Source organism: Artemia franciscana, chromosome 20 (genome assembly GCF_032884065.1).
Source record: "Artemia franciscana chromosome 20, ASM3288406v1, whole genome shotgun sequence".
NCBI classification, from domain to species: Eukaryota; Metazoa; Arthropoda; class Branchiopoda; order Anostraca; family Artemiidae; genus Artemia; species Artemia franciscana.
Genome location: NC_088882.1, coordinates 17074173 through 17098425, shown reverse-complemented (window position 1 = coordinate 17098425; position 24253 = coordinate 17074173). Strand labels below are relative to the sequence as shown.

The window sequence follows — 24253 nt, the reverse complement described above, 5'->3', positions numbered from 1 at the left end:
GGGATATTTGGTATATCAACCCTACTCTGTTATGCTATTTTTCCATTATTCTTTAAAATTAAATTAAAAGACATCGTGTGTATGCTGTTTGTCAATAAAAATATTAACAATATCCCAAGAACGACCGAGGGTATTAAGTTGCAAGTTTCAGGGTAACTACTATTACTACTTCTAGTTTTACAATTTATCTAAATAAAAAGAGTGTAAGTGTATCCAGGTTGTCAAACAGTATAGATTCCGTTTTTTGGGGAAAGGTACTAAGATTTATTTTTCAGGCTAATTTGAGAAGGTACGCAACTAAATTAAACAATCCATTTGTGTAAAGATTTTCAATAGTGTGTAAATTGTTAAAATTGTTGAAAAATTTTCTCTGAAATACAAATAGCAAGCCAAACTATGGATTCTTATAAAAAACCAAAAGTTAAAAAAATATTGTTTTCTTTTTCCACGGCACAGACTATGTTAATAAAACAGAACTGAAAATAATGAAAAAAAATCTTTTCTGATTAAAATAAGTTTCTTAAAGAAAAGTAACGAGCTCCGTTAAACAAAAAATAAATGGAAATAAAGCCAAACAATCTTCAAAGCATAAAACTACAACAAATCCACAAATCCACAACAAACCCAAACCAACAGAAATTACAATAAACATTCTATTCAAACTCAAAACAAGCAGAACTTAAAAACCTCCATGAATACTCAAGACCAGAACACAGTTTGCACTTTACTGAAATAACAAAAAGTTATGTGGATTGACGGTTTAATGTACATACTCTGATATTTATTCCTTCAAGCCTATTACTCATTTTACCTTTAAATTTACTATGTAGACTATTTTGTTTTCAATACAGTGTAAAATATAATGTGGTCTTCAGAAGGCATGAGGGTTATCAGCCCTACACATGTTAATTCCTGCTCGTTTGTTATCTTCCATCAGTAATAACAAAAGCATACCAAAAAGCAAATAATTCTGTCCTGGAAAAGCACTCATTAAAAGAAAATAATAACAATCAATACAAACTTCTGATCAGTTATTAGGTTGTCCACGGGCTGCAAGGAACATTTTTTGACGATGTAATTCTAGTGAGTAATAATTGCTTCATTACTCTGCCTGAATAATATATGATTTGCCCAATAAGTGTTTCTCATGGTCTTTCCTAGATTCCCATGGCGAAGGAAGTTACACAGTCTAAATGTTATTTATGGTGAATAGCTCTTCTCGTGGACGCTAAGAAACAAGCTAGAAATGATTGACTGATAAACGAAAACAAATTTTTCGAATTTTGCTGTTATTAAATAAAAAAAAAAGTTTTTTTTTTAACTGAAAGTAAGGAGCGACGTTAAAACTTAAAACGAACAGAAATTACTCCGTATATGAAAGGGGCTGTTCCCTCCTCAATGCCCCGCTCTTTACGCTAAAGTTTGACTCTTTTGTTTAAATCTACTTCTTAAAACAGTAAAAAACTTTAGTGTTAAGAGCGGGGCATTGAGGAGGGAACAGCCCCTTTCATATACGGAGTAATTTCTGCTCGTTTTCAGCTTTAACGTCGCTCCTTACTTCCAGTCAAAACAACTTTTTTTTATTTAATTTCTGAAAGTTGTTGAATTAATTCAGGTTTTGATTTTGGCTCTCCACACATGAATACTTAAAACAAAATTTGCATATTAATTGTTTTTTTTGGCTAAATGTCTTTCTCTTAGTTTTGATTGGACTATTTTGAGAAAAAAGCGGGTGGAGGTGGAGGCCTAGTTGCCCTTAAATCTTTTGGCTGCTTAAAAAGACAACTAAAACTTTTAGTTTTTACGAACATTTTAATTAGTAAAAAATATACGTAACTTACGGATTAACTTACGTAACGAACTTCTATATTCGTATATTTTTATTACGTATCTAAGGGGGCTTACCCCCTCGTTAATACCTTGCTATAATACCCCTGAATTACAAAGGCTGTAGAATAAATAGTTGAAATTACTAAAAATACTTTAGCGTAAAGAGCAGGCATTTAGGAGGAGATGAGCCCCTCATATGCGTAATAATTTCTTTTCGTTTTAAGTTATAATGCTGCTCATTACTTTCAGTTGAAAAAACTTTTTTATATTTATTTTTTCTTTGTTTTGTTTTAAATAATGCTAGAAAATACTGTGCCCCCTTCATGGAAATTCTCTTCTCCCATGACGAATTCCTCCATGGAAAGATCCTTCCACGTATCTGCCTCCCCTCAACCCCCTCCCCAAACAATAAAAAAACTCCCTTTGAAAACGTCTGTACACTTCCCAATGACCATTACTATACGTAAACACTGGTAAAAGTTTGTAACTTGCAGCCCCTCCCCCGGGGTCTACAAGAGAGTAAATCGTCCCCAAAGACATAGTTATTTGGTTTGTCGACTATGCTGAACAAAATGACTATCTCAAAATTTTGATTTGTTGACTTTGGGAAATAACTGAATGTGGGAGGGGGCCTAGGTGCCCTTTAGTTTTTTTGGTCACTTAAAAAGAGCACCAGAACTTTTAATTTCCTTTAGAATGAATCTCTCTCGACATTCTAGGACCACTGGGTCGATACGATCACCCCTGGGGAAGAAATAAATAAACATGCATCCATGATCTGTGTTCTGGCCAAAAAATACGAAATTCCACATTTTTGTAGGTAGGAACTTGAAACTTCTACAGTAGGGTTTTCTGGTACGCTGAATGCAACGGTGTGATTTTTTAAGATTCAGAGACTTCTAGGGGTGTTTCCCCTTATTTTCCAAAATAAGGCAGATTTACTCAGCCTCGTAACTTTTTATAGGTAAGAGTAAATTTGAGGTAAGAGTATATATATATATATATATATATATATATATATATATATATATATATATATATATATATATATATATATATATATATATATATATAAATAAATAAATAAATATATATATATATATATATATATATATATATATATATATATATATATATATATATATTATATATTTATATTTATATTTATCACGGCATTAGACTTTACAGTCCGTACCGGCGGTGCTGATCTCCGTTTCTTGGCCCTTCAGCCAGGAAGTGCAATGGGGGGTTGGGGGCCAGCCATCCTGTGCTTTCGCACACCCTTCCTGTTTACCTTCCCCAGATTTCTCCAGGTACCCATTTAGAGCTGGGTCGACTCTGGCTAAGCTTACAGAGTCACACCACTGACCCCCGTCCCAAACTGAAGAATTGGATACACTGGGACTCGAACCCGCGTCCTCTCAGACGAAGAATCCCGAATCCAGCGCACCAACCCACTCGGCCAGGACGGCTATATATATATATATATATATATATATATATATATATATATATATATATATATATATATATATATATATATATATATATATTTATATATATATATATATATATATATATATATATATATATATATATATATATATATATATATATATATATATATATATATATATATATATATATATATATATATATATATATATATATATATCTTGAATATTCGTATAGGACTTTTCCTGCTCCATCTCCAAGCAAGTCTAAGACCTTGATATTTGACTTTCTAGGGAACGAGAGTAAAGCTCCCTTGGAAGGGGCAGGGGTTGCATAATTAAAAATGTTTCGGCACATTAATGGCTGAACTCTAATGGATTTTCGTACAATGATTCACGTCTAACAAGGGTGTGAAGTTTTATGTCCGAAGTATTTCGATTGATGCCACCTTGCCTCTCAAGTTTGTCCAAATTCTCATCCCTAATTTTTTCCCTGTACTTTGACTTTTTACGAGCATCAGGTGCTGCTACTCCTACTGTTGTTTAACACCAAGATTATTTACTCGAATTTTTTGAGCAATTAATGTCAAGATTATCTGCAAATAGTGGCCGTTAAATTTGTAGCTCTTTGCCAAACCTCCTGAAGCTAAGGGCTGCGTCAAGGGCTTACTTGGACAAACTTTATCATCTTTTATACCATTCTCCTCACTTCTCAGTATAGCTTTTCGGGACTAATTAGTTTTAATTCACTTCAACGTCACTCTTTGACACAAACAATAAGCCCCCTTTAATCCATATATTTTATTTATCTGTGTTTGACTCAGGATGAACAAATGTAAGCCAGTTATATGTTCGAGATGGCTGAGTTACAATATATTATTTGTCCCTTCGTATAGCAGAAATAAGATAGTTTTGTTGCCTTCATAAAAGAGGATATTACGAACTAATGCCACTTACATTCCATATTGTGTTGTATCAGATCTACTAATCTCGTGATTCAGCTAAACCTCTATTGAGAGGGAGCTTCCAATGACCCCAAGGGAGTTTATAAAAATATCCTAAGAAATTGTCTATGATTTGCGTTTTGTGTCCAGGATATCTAAGTCTATATCTAAGATATATCAATACTAAGCAAAGTGCAAACGTATCTAATATGCTCAACTTTCTCAAGAAGGATATCGCCTGATTTGGTCTTAGAGGAAGTGGGACTTTTTAACTCCTGAGTATAAAGTTTTCTGCGTTTACAGAAATATAATTAACCGAATAAACCAAATGATCTATACAATTAGCCAAATCATCTCCTAAATATCAGAATATGAATAGTTGAATCTCTTAGCGTAGTTTTATTCAAGATGGCACCCCTTTCTGGAAAACTTAAGTTTTGTTTCTGAAATTATTCAAATTTTCATGTATTAATAGCTTTTACTGAGTAACTTTAAAATAACAAATTTGCATATTCAGCATTAGCATGAAATATATCCTCATTATGTATGTTACAATTGGATTTTTTTTTTTAGTTTCGATTTCTATAATATAATAATATCCATTTTTAATCCACTCACAGCACAAGATAAACAATAGCATTAAATAAAAAAATTAATGTCTAATAACAATTATACAATAATAACATTAAATAGATCAAACAGTTCGTGGTAACGAACTGTGGTAAGGAGCGACCTGGCTCAATAGTAACCCGAAACTCTAAAAAACGGAATTTTTATAGCAATAGCTACATCAAAAGAATCGCATTGTAATGCTGATTTTAAATATATGAGTTTCATTAAGTTTTGACTTACATATCAAAGTTGACGAGCCTGAGAAAATTTGTCTTATTTTAGAAAATAGGGGAAAACACCCCTTAAAAGTCAGAGAATCTTAAAGAAAATCAAAACATCAGATTCAGCGTATCAGAGAACCCTGAAGTAGAAGTTTAAAAGTCCTATCTACAAAAGTGTGGAATTTTGCATTTTTGCCACAAGACAGATCACGGATGCGTGTTTATTTGTTTGTTTTTTATTCCCAGGGGTGATCGTATCGACCCAGTGGTCCTAGAATGTCGTGTGAGGGCTAATTATAAAGGAAATTAAAAGCTCTAGTGCCCTTTTTAAGAGACCAAAAAAATTGGAGGGCACCTAGGCCCCCTCCCACGCTCATTTTTTCCCAAAGTCACCGGATCAAAATTCTGAGATTCATTTTATTCAGCATAGTCGAAAAACCTAATAACTATGTCTTTGTGGAAGACATACTCCCCCACAGTCCCCGTGGGAGGGGATGCAAGTTACAAACTTTGACCAGTGTTTACACATAGTAATGGTTATTGGAAAGTATACAGACGTTTTCAGAGGGATTTTCGGTTGGGGGGGATTATGCGGGAGGAATTTTCCATGGAGGAATCTGTCCTGGGGGAAGAAGATTTCCATGAAGGGGGCGCAGGATTTTTTAGCATTTTTTTAAGAACAATGAAAAAATAAATATGGAAAATTTTTTTTACTGAAAGTAAGGAGCAGAATTAAATCTTAAAACGAACAGAAATTATTACGCATATGAGGGGTTCATATCCTCCTAATACCTTGCTCTTTGCGCTAAGGTAATTTTATTAATTTCATCTATTTGTTCTACGGCCTTCATGATTCAGGGGTCATTCTTAAGGAATTGGGACACAATTTAAGCTTTAGTGTAAAGAGCGAGTTATTAATGAGCGGGTCAAACCCTCATATGCGCAATAAAAACATACGAATACAGAAGTTCGTTACGCATGTTAATTCGTAAGTAACGTATATTTTTACTAATAATAACATTCATAAAAATTAAAAGTTTTAGTTGCCTTTTTAAATAACCAAAACATTGAAGGGTAACTAGGCCTACTCCCCCGCCCCTTTTTTCTCAAAATCGTTTGATCAAAACTATCTGAAAGCCATTTAGTCATAAAAATAAATTAATATGAAAATTTCATTTTAATTATTCATATGCGAAGAGCCAAAATCAAAACATGTATTAATTCAAAAACGTTCAGAAATTAAATAAAAAAAAAACAAGTTCTTTTAACTGAAACTAAGGAGCGATGTTCAAAGTTAAAACGAACAGAAATTACTCCGTATATGAAAGGGGCTGTTCCCGCCTCAACGCCCCGCTCTTTAGGCTAAAGTTTTTTACTGTTTTAAAAAGTAGGGTTGAGAGAAAGAGTCAAACTTCAGCGTAAAGAGCGGGGCGTTGAGGCATGAACAGCCCCTTTTGTACGCGGAGTAATTTCTGTTTATTTTAAGCTTTAATATCGCTCCTTACTTTCAGTTAAAAAACTTGTTTTTTTTTTTCATTTAATAAAATTAATAAGACAAACGGATCAAATCATGCGGACTCGGGAGGCGACAAACGCCGATATGCTCTTTCCGAAAGCGTTTCGTGTAAACCAGTCAGCTTCTCACTAATATTTGGAATATAAAACTTGTTTATCATTTTTCGATTCCTATACCAAAGAGGAAGATAGAGAAGATATTTACAGAAGCGGGAATAGCCCAGAAAGGTAATGAACAGAACGATATGAAAAATTAGAATAAAGGTTTCCAAGGGCAATACGATTATATCTGTCTCGATTGGCTATAAAATTAGTATACAATATTAACACTATTGACAATGTTGAACTATTCCAATATTGAATAGAATATTGACAAGGGTTGCTCCTTATTGAAGATTCAGATTATATCTGAATCTTCTACGATGAATTCTACTATCCTTCTTAAGGGTCAAAAGTGATCGGAGGGCATCCAGCCTCCTCCAACACCCATTTTTTCCCAATGACATGTGATTAAAATTTTAAGATAATTATTTCGCTCACAATAGTCAAAATACCAAATAACTATCCCTCTAAGGCTGATGTAGCCTACCCAGGGGTGGATCTAGAACAAAATCTTGGGGGAAGCCCAATTTGACAAGGGTACCAATGAGTAAAATCTTGTGGTTAATATGACAAAGGTGCCAACAATTGACCAAATTATTAACAGCTTTTTTACTGGAAAAAAAAAGAGTATTTTGCTCCTGATTCTACACAAAGTATTAGAATATTAAGGTGAAACCCTAAGAACATGTCCAGAGGGATGTTAAATAGAACTAAAACACAGCGTGTGCATTCTGCTTGTAAAAGGGTGTATCAGCAATACCAAAGGAACGGCTGATGGTATTAAATTGCAAATTTCAGGGTACGTTGAAGGGGATTTTGAACAATGGTCAGAGAAGAACCAACCCTCCTTACAAATTTTAAATCTGTTTCTCATCCAGACTGAATAAAATTTTGTATAGGATATTTTGTTCAATATAGTCAAAAGGTTTAATAACTTTGGGGATGTAATGCAGCCCACCACCACACACCAAGAATTTTAATTATACAATTTGCCCATTGTTACCATTCAGGACTTATCACTAAGAAAAAGGGGAATGTTTAATACTGAGTGTGTCCTGGGACAAGAATTGTAAGTTATGCAAGTTACCCATTGTTTATGTATAAGGTTGGTCACTGAGGAAAGAGGGCTTGTTCTTGATTCTCTAAAAGGCTTAAGATATACAGGTGAAACTTCAGAACAATATTGAGGGGTTGTCAAGCAAAATCAAAACGCACTACACGGTGTCAAAAATTCGTTTCAGCAATGCCAAGGGAACAGCTAAGGGTTTGAAACCTCCAGAGCATGTTAAGAGAAATATTAAAGGTTGATAAAATTGCCTAGTAACAATAACATAGTAATAAAAATATTTATAATGAAACAAGTTACCATAATAGGAAGATTTACTACTCACTACTTTCCCAACCCCTAACCGTAAAAGTTCAATAGCCGTCTGCGTTATTTTCGCTTTACTGAAAACAACATGTCTTATGAAGCGTGTCCTTATGCTCATAACATTGAAAAATAAAAGATAAATTACAACTGGAATTGCTGAGATTCCCAGGAGTTGGGTTCCTACTTTATTAAATATTAAATATTAAATTTATTTTCATTAGTTTCTTTCGGGTCATATAAGCTATTATAATTATTTATTTTGAAAAGCTAAAGCACGTCATTGGAAATGCACATAGTTTTAAATAATTTTATGCATATTTCTTATCAAAATTCATTTATTTGGAGTTCAATTACTATTAACACGAGTCACTCTTTAATTACAGTACCTTACCAAACACTGGTCGAACCGAAATAGCTACGACAAAACAGTACACAATAAAATGGTGGACTAAGGTGCATGTATACTTAAAATAATATGAAAAAAACTTCGTTTTCTTAAAGAGTTAAAGAGGCTGCGTCCCAAAGTCGAACCTTAAAACGTACAGGAATTAGAAGAGGCAGTTGGGGGGCTGCCGCCCCCCAAACCCCCAGCTTTTAAAGACTCTTTTGTACAGGTTTTTTTTGTGGGGGGACTTCATTGTTACTAATTACTAGTTTCGGCGCAATGGTTCTCCTGTCCTCTTGTGTTTAACATTTTTCGAAGTTATTCCATTATTCATTCATTTCAATTTTTTGTTAATTAAAAGAGGGCCTTTCCGAAGCCAAGAGCGGGGGGTTAGCAAAAAAACAAAAAACCTGTACAAAAGAGTCTTTAAAAGCTGGGGGTTTGGGGTCGGCAGCCCCCCAACTGCCTCTTCTAATTCCTGTACGTTTTAAGGTTCGACTTTGGGACGCAGCCTCTCTAACTCTTTAAGAAAACGAAGTTTTTTTCATATTATTTCTGTACGTTTTTCTACAATCCATGGTGGATGTAATTTAATAATTCCTGTACTCCTCGTACAGGAATTAGGAGAGGAACTTGGGTGGCTGCCGCCCCCCCCCCCCGCTTTTAAATCATTGTATAAAATAGAAAAAAATAGATAGAATGACCGAAATGTTTCTTTTGCTCATAAGAAGCTAATATTCTGTTATCTCTCAATTGATAAGCTGTCCAGGTGTTATCAAAATTATACACTTTTATTTTGATGTTGTTAAAAAAAACCGCCCGTAAGGGACTTGAACCCTTGACCAGAGGATTAAAAGTCCCACACTCTACCGACTGAGCTAATCACTTACATGTGTGTAAATATAACTTCTCAATAACTTTTAAAAATTTCAAATTAACAGGGGCTCTTATGGAGAGAAATGCGTTAATTAAGTAGCTAATGCGTGGTTTCTGGTAAACAGGGAAGGAGTTATCGGATCGAGCTGAAATTTCGCGGATAAGCTCCTGGGCCCTAGGGGACCTTAACTTGTGAGTTTCAGTCCGATCGGACAACGTTAAAGGGGGGCTGGGGTTGACGGGTCGAAACTTTCGGCCAGATTTTCCCCATGAAGGAAAAGTTGGAGGGGGATGAAATTTTGCAGGTTTCTTAGTTGGAGATCGGGCTACGAAATGCATCCCTCCCCATCCCTCTGCGACCACTGGAACCGAAGATCGCTTAACATTGTCGTGTGTCGCCTCTTTATAGAGGCACGAGTGTGCCTCCTTGATTGGCTAGACGATTGGGGATCAACAAGCAAGACTTATATCTAAACAATAGATACAAAAAAAATCAAAAGTAAAAGTAAAGCACCTAGGCCTCCTTTTCCAACCCTTATTTCTCAAAATCGTCTGCTCAAAAATAAGAGAAAGCCATTTAGCCAAAAAAAAAAATTAATATACAAATTTCATTTTAATAATTTATGTGCGGAGAGCCAAAACCAAACTTGCATTAATTCAAAAACGTTCAGAAATTAAATAAAAAAAACTAATTTTTTTAGCTGAAAGTAAGGAGCGACATTAAAACTTAAAACGAACAGAACTTACTCCGTATATGAAATGGGTTGTCCCCTCCGCAATCCCTCGCTCTTTACGCTAAAGTTTGACTCTTTGCCACAATTCTACTTTTTAAAACAATTAAAAGCTTTAGTGTAAAGAGCGAGGGATTGCGGAGGGGACAACCCATTTCATATAGGCCTACGGAGTAATTTCTGTTCGTTTTAAGTTTTAATGTCGCTCCTTACTTTCAGCTAAAAAAATCAGTTTTTTTATTTAATCTGTGTTTGACTCAGGATGAACAAATGTAAGTCAGTTATATGTTCGAGATGGCTGAGTTACAATATTTTATTTGCCCCTTTTTATAGCAGAAAGAAGATAGTTTTGTTGCCTTCATAAATGATGATATTACGAACTAATGCCACTTGCATTCCATATTGTGTTGTGTCAGATCTACTAATATCGTGATTCAGCTATACCTCTATTGAGAGGGAGCTTCCAATGACCCCAAGGGAGTTTATAAAAATATCCTAAGAAATCGTCTATGATTTGCGTTTTGTGTCCAGGATATCTAAGTCTAAAGATATATCAATACTAAGCAAAGTGCAAACGTATCTAATATGCTCAACTTTCTCATGGAGGATATCGCCTGATTTTGTCTTAGAGGAAGTGGGACTTTTTAACTCCTGAGCATAAAGTTTTCTGCGTTTACGGAAATATAATTAACCGAATAAACCAAATAATCTATACAATTAACCAAATCATCTCCTAAATATCAGAATATGAATAGTTGAATCTCTTAGCGTAGTTTCATTCAAGATGGCACCCTTTTTTGGAAGACTTAAGTTTTGTTTCTGAAATTATTCAAATTTTCATGTATTAATAGCTTTTACTGAGTAACTTTAAAATAACAAATTTGCATATTCAGTATTAGCATGAAATATATCCTCATTATATATGTTACAATTGGATTTTTTTTTAGTTTCAATTTCTATAATATAATAATATTCATTTGTAATCCACTCACAGCACAAGATAAACAATAGCATTAAATAAAAAATTAATGTCTAATAACAATTATACAATAATAACATTAAATAGATCAAACAGTTCGTGGTAACGAACTGTGGTAAGGAGCGACCTGGCTCAATAGTAACCGAAACTCTAAAAAACGGAATTTTTATAGCAATAGCTACATCAAAAGAATCGCATTGTAATGCTGATTTTAAATATATGAGTTTCATTAAGTTTTGACTTACATATCAAAGTTGACGAGCCTGAGAAAATTTGTCTTATTTTAGAAAATAGGGGAAAACACCCCTTAAAAGTCAGAGAATCTTAAAGAAAATCACACATCAGATTCAGCGTATCAGAGAACCCTGAAGTAGAAGTTTGAAGCTCCTATCTACAAAAGCGTGGAATTTTGCATTTTTGCCACAAGACAGATCACGGATGCGTGTTTATTTGTTTGTTTTTTTTTTCCCAGGGGTGATCGTATCGACCCAGCGGTCCTAGAATATCGTGTGAGGGCTAATTATAAAGGAAATTAAAAGCTCTAGTCCCCTTTTTAAGAGACCAATAAAATTGGAGGGTACCTAGGCCCCCTCCCACGCTCATTTTTTCCCAAAGTCACCGGATCAAAATTCTGAGATTCATTTTATTCAGCATAGTCGAAAAACCTAATAACTATGTCTTTGTGGAAGACATACTCCCCCACAGTCCCCGTGGGAGGGGCTGCAAGTTACAAACTTTGACCAGTGTTTACACATAGTAATGGTTATTGGAAAGTGTACAGACGCTTTCAGAGGGATTTATGGCTGGGGGGGATTATGCGGGAGGAATTTGTCCTGGGGGAAGAAAATTTCCATGAAGGGGGCGCATGATTTTTTAGCTTTTTTTTTTAAGAACAATGAAAAAATAAATATGGAAAATTTTTTCAACTGAAAGTAAGGAGCAGAATTAAATCTTAAAACGAACATAAATTATTACGCATATGAGGGGTTCATCTCCTCCTAATACCTTGCTCTTTGCGCTAAAGTAATTTTATTAATTTCATCTATTTACTCTACGGCCTTCGTGATTCAGAGGTCCTTCTTAAGGAATTGGGACACAATTTAAGCTTTAGTGTAAAGAGCGAGTTATTAATGAGGGGGTCAAACCCTCATATGCGCAATAAAAATATACGAATACAGAAGTTCGTTACGCATGTCAATTCGTAAGTAACGTATATTTTTACTAATAATAACGTTCATAAAAATTAAAAGTTCTAGTTGTCTTTTTAAATAACCTAAACATTGAAGGGTAACTAGGCCTACTCCCCCGCCCCTTTTTTCTCAAAATCGTTTGATCAAACTATCTGAAAGCCATTTAGCCATAAATCAAAACATGTATTAATTCAAAAACGTTCAGAAATTAAATAAAAAAAAAGTTCTTTTAACTGAAAGTAAGGAGCGATGTTAAAAGTTAAAATGAACAGAAATTACTCCGTATACGAAAGGGGCTTTTCCCGCCTCAACGCTCCGCTCTTTAGGCTAAAGTTTTTTACTGTTTTAAAAAGTAGAGTTGAGAGAAAGAGTCAAACTTTAGCGTAAAGAGCGGGGCGCTGTTGCATGAACAGCCCCTTTCATACGCGGAGTAATTTCTGTTCATTTTAAGCTTTAATATCGCTCCTTACTTTCAGTTAAAAAGCCTGTTTTTTTTTATTTAATAAAATTAATAAGACAAACGGATCAAATCTTGCGGACTAGGGAGGTGACAAACGCCGATATGCTCTTTCCGAAAGTTTTTCGTGTAAACCAGTCAGCTTCTCACTAATATTTGGAAGATAAAACTTGTTTATCATTTTTCGATTCCTATACCAAAGAGGAAGATAGAGAAGATATTTACAGAAACGGGAATAAGCCCAGAAAGGTAATGAACAGAACGATATGAAAAATTAGAATAAAGTTTTCCAAGGGCAATACGATTATATCTGTCTCGATTGGCTATAAAATTAGTATACAATATTAACACTATTGACATTGTTGAACTATTCCAATATTGAATAGAATATTGACAAGGGTTGCTCCTTATTTACAGTTTTATATTACGTACTGTTGACTCAAGGCTCTGTTGAATGTGAAGGAGGGCTTATATTCCCGTCTTCAACTCCCATTTTCAGATTCAAGTTTACTTTTCGTTACTTTTGTGAAGCTTTTGATGTCTTGTCCCAACTTTCTCACCTCTTTATAGACTTGGTTAAACTGAAGATCAGAGCCAACGTTCTAGTATTGCTTATAGGACAATGCCATAAGGCTTCTATGTATATTTTTATCCTCACAACCACTTCATATGGAAGGTATGGTCGCATGTCTCTGAAGTAACTCGTAAGGCGAACTATCAGCTATTATGTCTTAGACGCAATTTCCGGTTTAATCTCCGTTCATTCATTGTCATTTATAAATCAACAGTTCGACCTATACTCGACTACAATTCGTCAATATGGCATCCATTGAAATAAAAGACAGAGCAAGGGTTGAAAAAATACAGCTAAGAGCAAATAAGCTTGTACCTTATTTGAAACATTTGCCGTATGAAAATAGACTGCACAGGCTAGGATTGCCAGGTCTTCAATTCCGAAGGGATAGGGCAGACATTATTAACATATTCCGTAGAATCAAAGGCACTGATAATATAAGTTGACAATTCTTCACATTTAATGACACTAACAGGACCCGTTATCACCCACATAAATTGTACCCCTCACTTTCAAAAAAGAAAATAGGCCAACATTCATTTTACAGCAGGGTGTGGAAGCCATGGAATGACCTCCCATCTGAAACATTTCTAACAGATGACATAAACAGATGATAAAAAAAACTAGCAGAAACAAATTTTCAAAGTAAATCATTTTAATAGTTGTTATTTTCATTGATTTGTATGTATGTATTATGTTGTCAATATTGTCATTATTTCTTTTTATTATGTTTAGTACGACAAGTTTGAAAGCGTACCGTATTTGGTATTAATAAATAAATAAATAAGCTTTGGAGGTGGTGGATCGATGGGTGATCGATCGATTTGGATCGATCGATCGATCGTGATCGATCGAGAATTGAGAATTCTACTGTCCTTCTTAAGGGTCAAAAGTGATCGGAGGGCATCCAGCCTCCTCCAGCGCCCATTTTTTCCGAATGACATGTGATTAAAATTTTAAGATAATTATTTCGCTCACAATAGTCAAAATACCAAATAAATATCCCTCTAAGGCTGATGTAGCCTACCCAGGGGTGGATCTAGAACAAAATCTTGGGGGAAGCCCAATTTGACAAAAGTACCAATGAGTAAAATCTTGTGGTTAATATGACAAAGGTGCCAACAATTGACCAAATTATTAACAGCTTTTTTACTGGAAAAAAAGAGTATTTTGCTCCTGATTCTACACAAAGTATTAGAATATTAAGGTGAAACCCTAAGAAAATGTCGAGAGGGATGTTAAATAGAACTAAAACACAGTGTGTGCATTCTGCTTGTAAAAGGGTGTATCAGCAATACCAAAGGAATGGCTGATGGTATTAAATTGAAAATTTCAGGGTACGTTGAAGGGGATTTTGAACAATGGTCAGAGAAGAACCAACCCTCCTTACAAATTTTAAAGCTGTTTCTCATCCAGACTGAATAAAAATATTCTGTTCAATATAGTCAAAAGGATTAATAGCTTTAGGGATGTCATGCAGCCCACCACCACACACCAAGGATTTTAATTATGCAATTTGCCCATTGTTTACATTCAGGACTTATCACTAAGAAAAAGGGGAATGTTTAATACTGAGTGTGTCCTGGGACAAGAATTGTAAGTTATGCAAGTTGCCCATTGTTTATGTGTAAGGTTGGTCACTGAGGAAAGAGGGCTTGTTCTTGATTCTCTCAAAGGCTTAAGATATACAGGTGAAACTTCAGAACAATATTGAGGGGTTGTCAAGCAAAATCAAAACGTACTACACGGTGTCAAAAAATCGTTTCAGCAATGCCAAGGGAACAGCTAAGGGTTTGAAACCTCCAGAGCATGTTAAGAGAAATATTAAAGGTTGATAAAATTGCCTAGTAACAATAACATAGTAATAAAAATATTTATAATGAAACAAGTTACCATAATAGTAAGATTTACTACTCACTCCTTTCCCAACCCCTAACCGTAAAAGTTCAATAGCCGTCTGCGTTATTTTCGCTCTACTGAAAACAACATGTCTTATGAAGCGTGTCCTTATACTCATAACATTGAAAAATAAAAGATAAATTACAACTGGAACTGCTGAGATTCCCAGGAGTTGGGTTCCTACTTTATTAAATATTAAATATTCAATTTATTTTCATTAGTTTCTTTCGGGTCATATAAGCTATTATAATTATTTATTTTGAAAAGCTAGAGCACGTCATTGAAAATGTACACAGTTTTAAATAATTTTATGCATATTTCTTATCAAAATTCATTCATTTGGAGTTCAATTACTATTAACACGAGTCACTCTTTAATTACAGTACCTTACCAAACACTGGTCGAAACGAAATAGCTACAACAAAACAGTACACAATAAAATGGTGGACTAAGGTGCATGTATACTTAAAATTGGCTAGACGATTGGGGATCAACAAGCAAGACTTGTATCTAAACAATAGATACAAAAAAAAATCAAAAGTAAAGTTTTGCCTAAAATGAGCAAAAATAAAGATATTTGAAATTTAGACTAACACAAAGTACTGTAAATGTATAAATTAAGCTTAAATTGAAGAGAAGTGAAAATTAATGATCAAGTCAAAGTTAATCGAACAATATTAAGCCAAATAAAAATGTTGCTACCGCCTTCTTAATACCTCTAAAGGGGCTTTGTCTCAAATGCAATACCCTTGATTTCTAATCTCTCTCGAGAGATCAGAAATCTCTGATTTCTTAAAATATCCTACCCCAATAGCAAAGCCCTTCCTTTCGTTCAAACAATTTTATCTGTCAGGAGTTCCTTGAAACCACACTTAATTCCAAAAGGATCGAAGGTTTAATTAACACATTTTCTGATCCGTTTTTTTGCATTAAATTAGTAACTCTGCCGTATCGCAACATTATTGGTACGATATCCTCATATTTTACTTGCGTAGACTGAGAGTGTAATGTCATTATGAGGCACGTGACTAACAATGTTTCTTGTAAAGTAGGCTGGAACTCAAAGCACGTATTGGCTCTCATTGTTAAGATTATTCCTACTTCCTACACTAGACGTAAGTTTTTTATACCATTTAATATCACTGACCATGCTAGGTTTTAATCGTTAAATTCCTCTTCTGATTTAGATTTTCAATGTTTATCTTAACCTAATGAGTTTATTGCTGTTACAGCTTAGTTTAAAGATTTAATTGCAATAGCTAGTTTGTATTATTCTAGCATTGTAGTATTTTTAATACTAGCCAAGTATTATTCCTCGGAGCACAAGGAAATAAAATAGATTCTTATATTTGAGTCTTTATAAATAAATGTTTAGAGTAAGCATCCTTTATTAGAACGTGTCGTCATAGGTACGTGTGTGGGAACTCACATATGAGAGTGGGAGATATCAAAGATGAACAAATAAAAAAATTCATATAGTAGGAAAATTACGTAAATAATATGAGATATATAAGGAGAAAAAAGTAATCACAGGGTGTAGGGAGAAAGGGGCATGGACCCAAAAGTGTTTCAAAATTATGCCCAGATGTTCTTAAAAAGTATTTTTGAACTTCTTGAAACTACTAGGGCAGAACTATCATCGTCTTTTTATTTATTTAAAGTATGGGTTGACAAACGTACAAAAATTGACAACATAGTGTTTCTATTATCTTTCAGGGTCCTGCCTGGCAATGGTCAGGAGACCTACCTCCTGAAGCACAAGCAGTTTTACACCAACATGCAATTCAAGGTGATGTCACCGCTATCCAATCAGCACTCGTCAAGTGGCTTGCATACTCCAAGAAATTGACAGAACGTTGCCTGCATTTCGCAATTTTAGAAGCTCTTCTGATTGGACTAGAAGAAAATCGATCATCAGCTGACCCTCTCTCCAAGGACGAGGTATGTCAGATTATTAATTTTAGCTAACTGTACAGAGAAAATTATATACATACCAAGATGACGAGAGAAAATATTGAGAAGAAATAAACAACAAAACAACGTGCCTATGGCAGGTGTAAGGAAAAACAAGATGACATACACGATGGATACAAAAACTAGGCTTTTAGCGCTAAAAATATAAATAAGCTAAGACCATTTCAGCAGTTTGGTTATTAAGGTATTCAAAAAAGAGCAAAGAGAGATAAAAATCAATGAAAAGACAACAGAACGAGACTGCGGCCAGTAGAGTGAAAAGATGAAAGACAAAAATAACGCGTAGAATATTCAATATAGGATTATTAAGGCCAGTTTCGCTTTAGATCGTTTAGATACATACCAAGAATAGGGATTATGTAATAGGGATTGCTACGTTAAGCTATACTCATCTTAATAATGAACAGGTGCATTGTTAGGGTTAGTCGACAAGTTCAATTAAAAATAAAATCAGAATTAAGAGCCACAGAATCAGAACGGACCTCCTGCCACCTATCAGAATATAATACCGATTGAAATTCCATCGAATCAGCAAAAGAGAAGTTGGTGTTTTTTTTCAGGAAATTTTGCAATTACAATTCTTTACATACTTTTTATATTGACTGAAACATATTGAGGAATTCATACGTACCTTATTTAGTTTTTTTTTAATTAATAGAGTATTTAGAATAAAATGCGATTATTTATATCGTCGGTAGAAGGGACTGTCAGAGAGCTAAGAACAGTGCTTGCGTCCTTTTCTACATAGTCCATGCTTCAAGGTTCAAGGTTCAATCGGGTTTAATTAAAAAAGGAAATATCTAAACTTAAAGTACACTGCTCTTTGACAAAACTCACGTTGAGACCCATAAACATAAAAGATTCTTCACTAACGCGCAGTACGGCTCCCACTTCACTCTTCGACACAACCACACTCCTCCTAATTATATATTTTTTTTAATCTTAACCATAGGGTTCCTCCCTCCCTCCCCGGACGTACAACCACCTCACGTGAATATACTAAAAAATCTAAACTTCATCAAATTTAATTTATCTTTCTTTTTTATCTTTCACTTTTTGACCTTTAACTAAAATTTATTTAAATTGTTTTCGAAAGACCCGAGGGAGCTTCTACATCTCAGCTCATTTGGAAGCATGTTCCACACTTTAGCACATGCTACATCTGGGGAAAAATTTGAATGTACTTTTGGAGTTCGTCTCACTTGAAGGTCAAAGGCAGAGCGCGTGTTTCGATTATGTTGTTCAGATATCAACTGAAACAGATTGTGCAAGGGAGGTGGAAGTAAACCGGATAAAAAAAAAAAAAAAAAAAAAAAAAAAAACCGAGCACGACAGACGGTGAAGGGAACCAAGGGACAGACAGTCGTCTACATTTCCAATAATTTTCAATGCACGTTTGTGGATTGAGTCAAGTCTCTTCAGGTGTGATTTGAAGGTTGACTATCAAATTATGGCACAATACTGCAGGTGAGGTTTCAGAAGTCAAACCTCAAAAGGTTTTTTGAGGAAGTACGTGCTTCAGTTTCCTGATGATGCCAAGATTGCGAGAGAGTTTCAGCTCCACAGCCTGGATGTGGCTTAGAAAGGAGAGGTTTTCGTCCAGGAGTACACCTAGATAACTCGCAAAACCCGTTTCTGGTCGCCTGATCGTTCCTCTAGAAGTTGTAATTCCAGTTATTTCTGGATGAATAGTTCCGATCCTTGAAAAGAATAGCACACACGGTTTGTCGACATTTATTACAAACCGATTTGCCTCCATCCAGACGTAAGTTTCTTCTAAGACAATTTCTAGTTTTCTCTGGAGTGACGTCATGCCAGAGTCACAGGAGGCCATTGTAGTATCGTCAGCGAATGACAGCTGCTCACTAGAGTCGTTGTCATTATTTGAAGTGTCTTCACCGCAGTAGAGTTTGCAGCACCTTGATGTCCTCAAATTTTGGTTCAGAACACGACTTAGGTCATTCACATGAATTAGAAATAACAGTGGACCTAGGATCGATCCCTGTGGCACACCGAAATTTACCACGATATCGTTCAACGGATCTTCTCCTATGTACATGTGCCGATTGTTAAGGTGGGACTGGAACCATTTCAGTGCCTCTCCTCTTAAGCCGATTTGCTCTAGTTTACCTAGTAGAATTCCATGATCCATACTGTCAAATGCTTTTTTGATATCAAGTAAAATAGCACCTGACACAAGTCCCCGGTCAAGAGCTTTGTTGATAAATAAGCTCAGTGACGTCAGCGCATCTTCAGTTGAATGTCCTGGTCTGAATCTAAATTGTCGTTGGTTGAGGAATCCCTTTGCTTCGAGAAAAGAGTAAAGTTGATTCTTCATAGGTTTTTCGAAGACTTACCAAGAAATTGAGATGGGTCGAAAGTTAGATGGGTCATTTTGAGGGCCACCTTTATGGAGAGGTACTATTCGTGCTTTCTTGGGGAGTGATGGAAATACCCCCTTCCGCAATGAGAGGTTTATCAAATGTGTTAACAGTTGTAATACAGACGGCAACACTGCTTTCAACGCTTTCTTGTGAACGTGGTCGAACCCGGACGCAGATGTGCCTCTCAAGTTTTTGATAATCATTGAGATGTCGAGGTAATTTACGGGAATGACTGCCATTGACGTAACACACGCTGGACCTAGAAAATCCTTGTAGGATTTTGCTTGAGATGTTACTGTGTTCGCTGTTTTCTCTCCAATGCTGCGAAGAAAGTGCAAAGTGCTTTCGTAACTTCGGTTTGCTCAGTAAAGGTTTTCCCATCAACAGTAATTTGGTCGCGGGGGAAATCCCGGTGTAAAAAAAATTGATCACAGTCCAATGTCTATAGGTAAAGATGAATTTACGTTACTTGTTTTGCTTCCAGTGAGGCCTTTATTTTCCAGCATAAACTGGTATTCAAAGTAAACGGCACATGAGTTGTTAGATTTCCTCAGTATTGAAAAAGAGTTAAGTTTGTCAACGTCGAGGCTTATATTCTATAGGAATGGATGCTTTTACTGTATTGGATATAACGCAGCAGTAGAAATCGCGTCCTAGAATGGGATGTGCACGATATGTAGTTTCATTAAGCAGCTTCAAGTCGGAAGAACATTTATGCTTTGCAGCAAAAGTGAATACAATATATATATACAAAGATTACAAGATGGATCAAATGCATTATTGAAATATATTGAAATAAATGATCCGAATACATCTATAAAAAAGGAGTGAGTTTGTTACTAGCAAAAATGATTCTTCGTTCATTGTTAGTGTGTAATCGGTAGTAAGAGTCTCAGGATTATAAATACTGGATTTGAAAAACAAAAATCATACGGAATTTAGTGTTTTTGGATAAATGTTTGATTCTAGATGATGATTTTCAAGAGTTTATCTCATCAAAGGAAAATGTTTTCTTAAAGAATACTATTACTACTAACAACTCACTGCAGTACCAAGCCGCCAGAGGCCAACACAGCTACGCACGCATCTCCTCCAACCTAATCTTAAAGAATTCTTAACGAATACTTAACAATATGCTGCGAAATGATTCTTTGGCTTTGGACTATTTTATAAAACTTTCACGTCGTCATCAAGATGTATTTACTCAATTTATTGACATATTTATTGAAACAAAGCAAAATTATATTTTGGATTTGTTTAACCACTTACTAGTAATTCGCTGAAATAGCCATTTTTCAAGACTACAAGAAATGAGTCGAATAAAGTTTGTGAAGTCACTCGATTATTCCTCCTCCTAGAAGACATTCATTTTGTTTCTCACAAGTAAGGTTCTTTTTAATGTGAGACAGTCAACATTGAAAAAATGTTTTACACATTGGGAAGGTGGTCGTCATGTGGGAATCGAACTTTTGTTGATGGCTATATTGAAAAGTGTGGATTATGCAATCCATGTAAATTACATAGAGGGTTTGCAGTGTAAATTACATACTCTAGTTCCTGTATTGAAAAGATTTGTGACTCTCATCCTACAGGTTTTCTATGCTGCAACTGTCGCTATGATAAATGTGATCAGCGGGAAAATACTTACCCTGGTAAGATTGGACAAACCCCTGAACGTAATTTTACTTTATTTTTAAGAAAATAAAGTAAAACGTCGTTAACGTCGTGGTTTTAATTTGTTTTGGTAGGAAGAACCTGGTCTACGCTTGAATTGCTGGAATAATAAGAGAGTCTTGTTTTTCCGATATCACTGTGAAGATACCGGCCACTATGATTAATAACCGATTGATTTTTATTTGGCTATTACAGAAAGTGATTCTTAATTTGAGAATTTCGATTGTGACATTACTTCAAATAAGCAAATTGAAACACACGAATTTTAGAATATGAATCAAAATAGTGCTATTTACTTAATTAACAGATATAACAAAAATGAATTTACATTATATTGTAGAAATGTGACCCTGACTTTGCAGGCCAAGATGAGTACAAGTTGAATTCTGACGAGTTGTCACCACTTATCATTACCAATGGTTACCTATATGTGGAAGAAGAAATCTAAAGGATACAGACTTTTGTGCATAAAAATTTTATTATCATAGAAATTCACAAAGGTTTCTTCAACATTTCACTCTTAGGACATTGAAATTTTTATTATACAGATAGGAAGGAGTATGTTCAACTAGAAAATCGTTCAATCGAGGATTTTTTGCATAAATGCTAAGAAGTTCACTGTAAGTATATCTACGACATCAAAAAAATAAATCAACATGGTGCATAAAAACCACAGATTTTGGTTGATGAAGTTTGAAATTATTTCCAATTTTGAATTATCAATTTTCCACCCTGCTCAAGAAAGATTTAAATGTGAGGCAATTAGAAAGCATACTGTAGCCCAAGAGGATAAAAAAATTCAACATTCTTCGCTTTTTGAAAGATGCACAGTCAGTATCCCGTCTATACAGCTGAATTGATACTATTAACAATGATAAGGGCATTGCTCCTTAAATATTGTCGAGGAAGTCCGAGGGTAGACAATAGAATTTGGATTTGCACATGCAAGGATCCATTTTGAATACATTGATTATTTGATTTGTGTTCACTGTGCTATATCTAATAGAACACTGCCATCAGGGGTTAATTCTAAATAGGTTTCAAATTTATTTTATGAGATTATTGACATTATCTCGTCCAATGGTTTGGCAGAGGTACACTCTACATGTACTGTACCCGTTCAGACAATACCCATATCTTGTCTACCTGACAAATCCAGTACAATAATGCCATGAGTTTTTTTTCAACATTTCTTTGGTTATACCATTTTCAAAAAGTTATGAGTCTCTATCTAGGGATTGCATCCTTAACTAATAGAGGGTCCTGTAGGATATTAAAAAAAAATTATAAAGGGGATTATCATTTACTTGACATACAAGAGATTAAAGTCCAAATATTTCCAATTGAAGTTAGGAATTTGTCCATGACCCTATGGCAAAAGCATTTTTTACAAATACCAAAGCAAGTTTTGAAGGAATTTCACCATTGATAAATAATGCATGTAGGAACGTTTACCCGTAGCAATATTTCGTTAATTCTTCATAGCATGCGGAACAAGCTTTTTGATATTATTTTCACTAGCTCTTAATATCTCAATTGCCAAAGCAACAGAACTCATAACCTGTTGTTTTCGTACATGAAGTATTGAATTTCGTACATGAAGCATTGAGAGACTAATACATCATGTGTAGTGCCTAGTATTTTTTGCAAATAAAATTGGACGGTGCAAGTTGTAGCTTTATATCAACCTTAAAATTGGGAGGCAACCATTGAGGTATATTGAATAGTTCATGCTTTATTTTCCCATCCAAGTGTAAATCTTTCGTTGTCGCATCTCCAAGTATATTAGCAGTGTCATTGTCGGTTTTACTTTCATATCCAATATCCAATCCTCACAATAACTTATAGGACATTGGAGTCATCAAAATAAATTGAATATAACTTGCATTGTTTGAAGTACTAAGGCCCGTGCTCAGTTCCATTTATATAGGCAATGGTTTGTTTAAACAAATTCTATAGTACACAATTTTCATAAAATAACCCCCTCAGGTGCACTTAGTTTTCCTATCACAAGTAAATCTATAAAAGTGGAATTCAAATCTATGAAATAGTCTTCACTAGAATAAATTTGAACTGAAAGTTTGAAGAGAGCAGTTGTTGCTGGCCAATTGTTCATTGTAACCATGTTTTACATTCACATCACCATATTCCACATTGAAAAGATTCAGAGATGAGATGAAAGAAGGATGAGGTTCTTTATACGGTAAATATGCCATTTCTAAGAAAAGAAAAAAATTTTCAATCTAACAGTTTTTACACTTGGTTTCTTTTTCTTCTTTGACAAGAGAGATGTTTTACGTTTGACTGATTACGTTTGAGTTGAGACTGATGAGTCATAAGGTTTTTCTTGTCCTTTTTAATCCTTTTTAGCTTTTTTGTGGTTTTGATCACTCGCCAAGTAATCGCGCGCTGGACCTGAAATATTTTGAAACATCTTTTTCAAAATCCATCTCAAACCTCTTATCGTGTAGTTTAGGGGATGTAAAATCCATGACAACCAGAGCAATATGTTTTTTAGCCAGGGGTTATGCAGAGTGAAACAATTTAGCACACCAATTGCCGATACATATACCGAACATTGGCAAACGATCCTTATAATAATCCATTCCATCATCCAACTACCGTGGTGTGAGAACAGGAACATAGGAATCAATTTTTGGATAAACAAGAGTATTTTTCTATTAGGCATCTCACTGAATAGGTTGACAATGACATTTAGTCATAGCTAAACCTTTTGCTATTGCTTAGGATCACCCAATTCACTTCTTAATGTTAACTGACAGAGTTCCAAATACGAAGTTTGACTGGAATGTATTGAAGATGCTTTATATTGTAGTGGTGAGTAAATTCGTAGGTGATGTTTCGTTCAAGAACACGCAGGAGGGGGACATCGGTATTACCGGGTCTCGATGTAGCTCCAAACGATGCATAAAGAAATATATAATTGTACGACAAGAAGATGGGTGGATTATCTGCAAAAATGACACGTTCCATCGAACTGGTGTTTTCAGTGCTGCTCCTTAAACCCAAGACCATCTCTCAGATTATCATTGAGAATGACCTTCTCATTTTCAATGGAG

At 34.9% G+C, this 24253-nt stretch overlaps 1 protein-coding gene across 1 annotated transcript in view; it reads left to right on the top strand.

Moving 5' to 3' along the window:
- The window catches only part of LOC136039818 (BAI1-associated protein 3-like), a gene marked incomplete in the record, with an annotated part of 299965 nt that overhangs the window by 173918 nt on the left and 101794 nt on the right, over positions 1-24253 (top strand). The window contains 1 exon segment of the mRNA XM_065723725.1: positions 16858-17082. Within this exon segment, the coding sequence (XP_065579797.1) occupies positions 16858-17082 (225 nt within the window).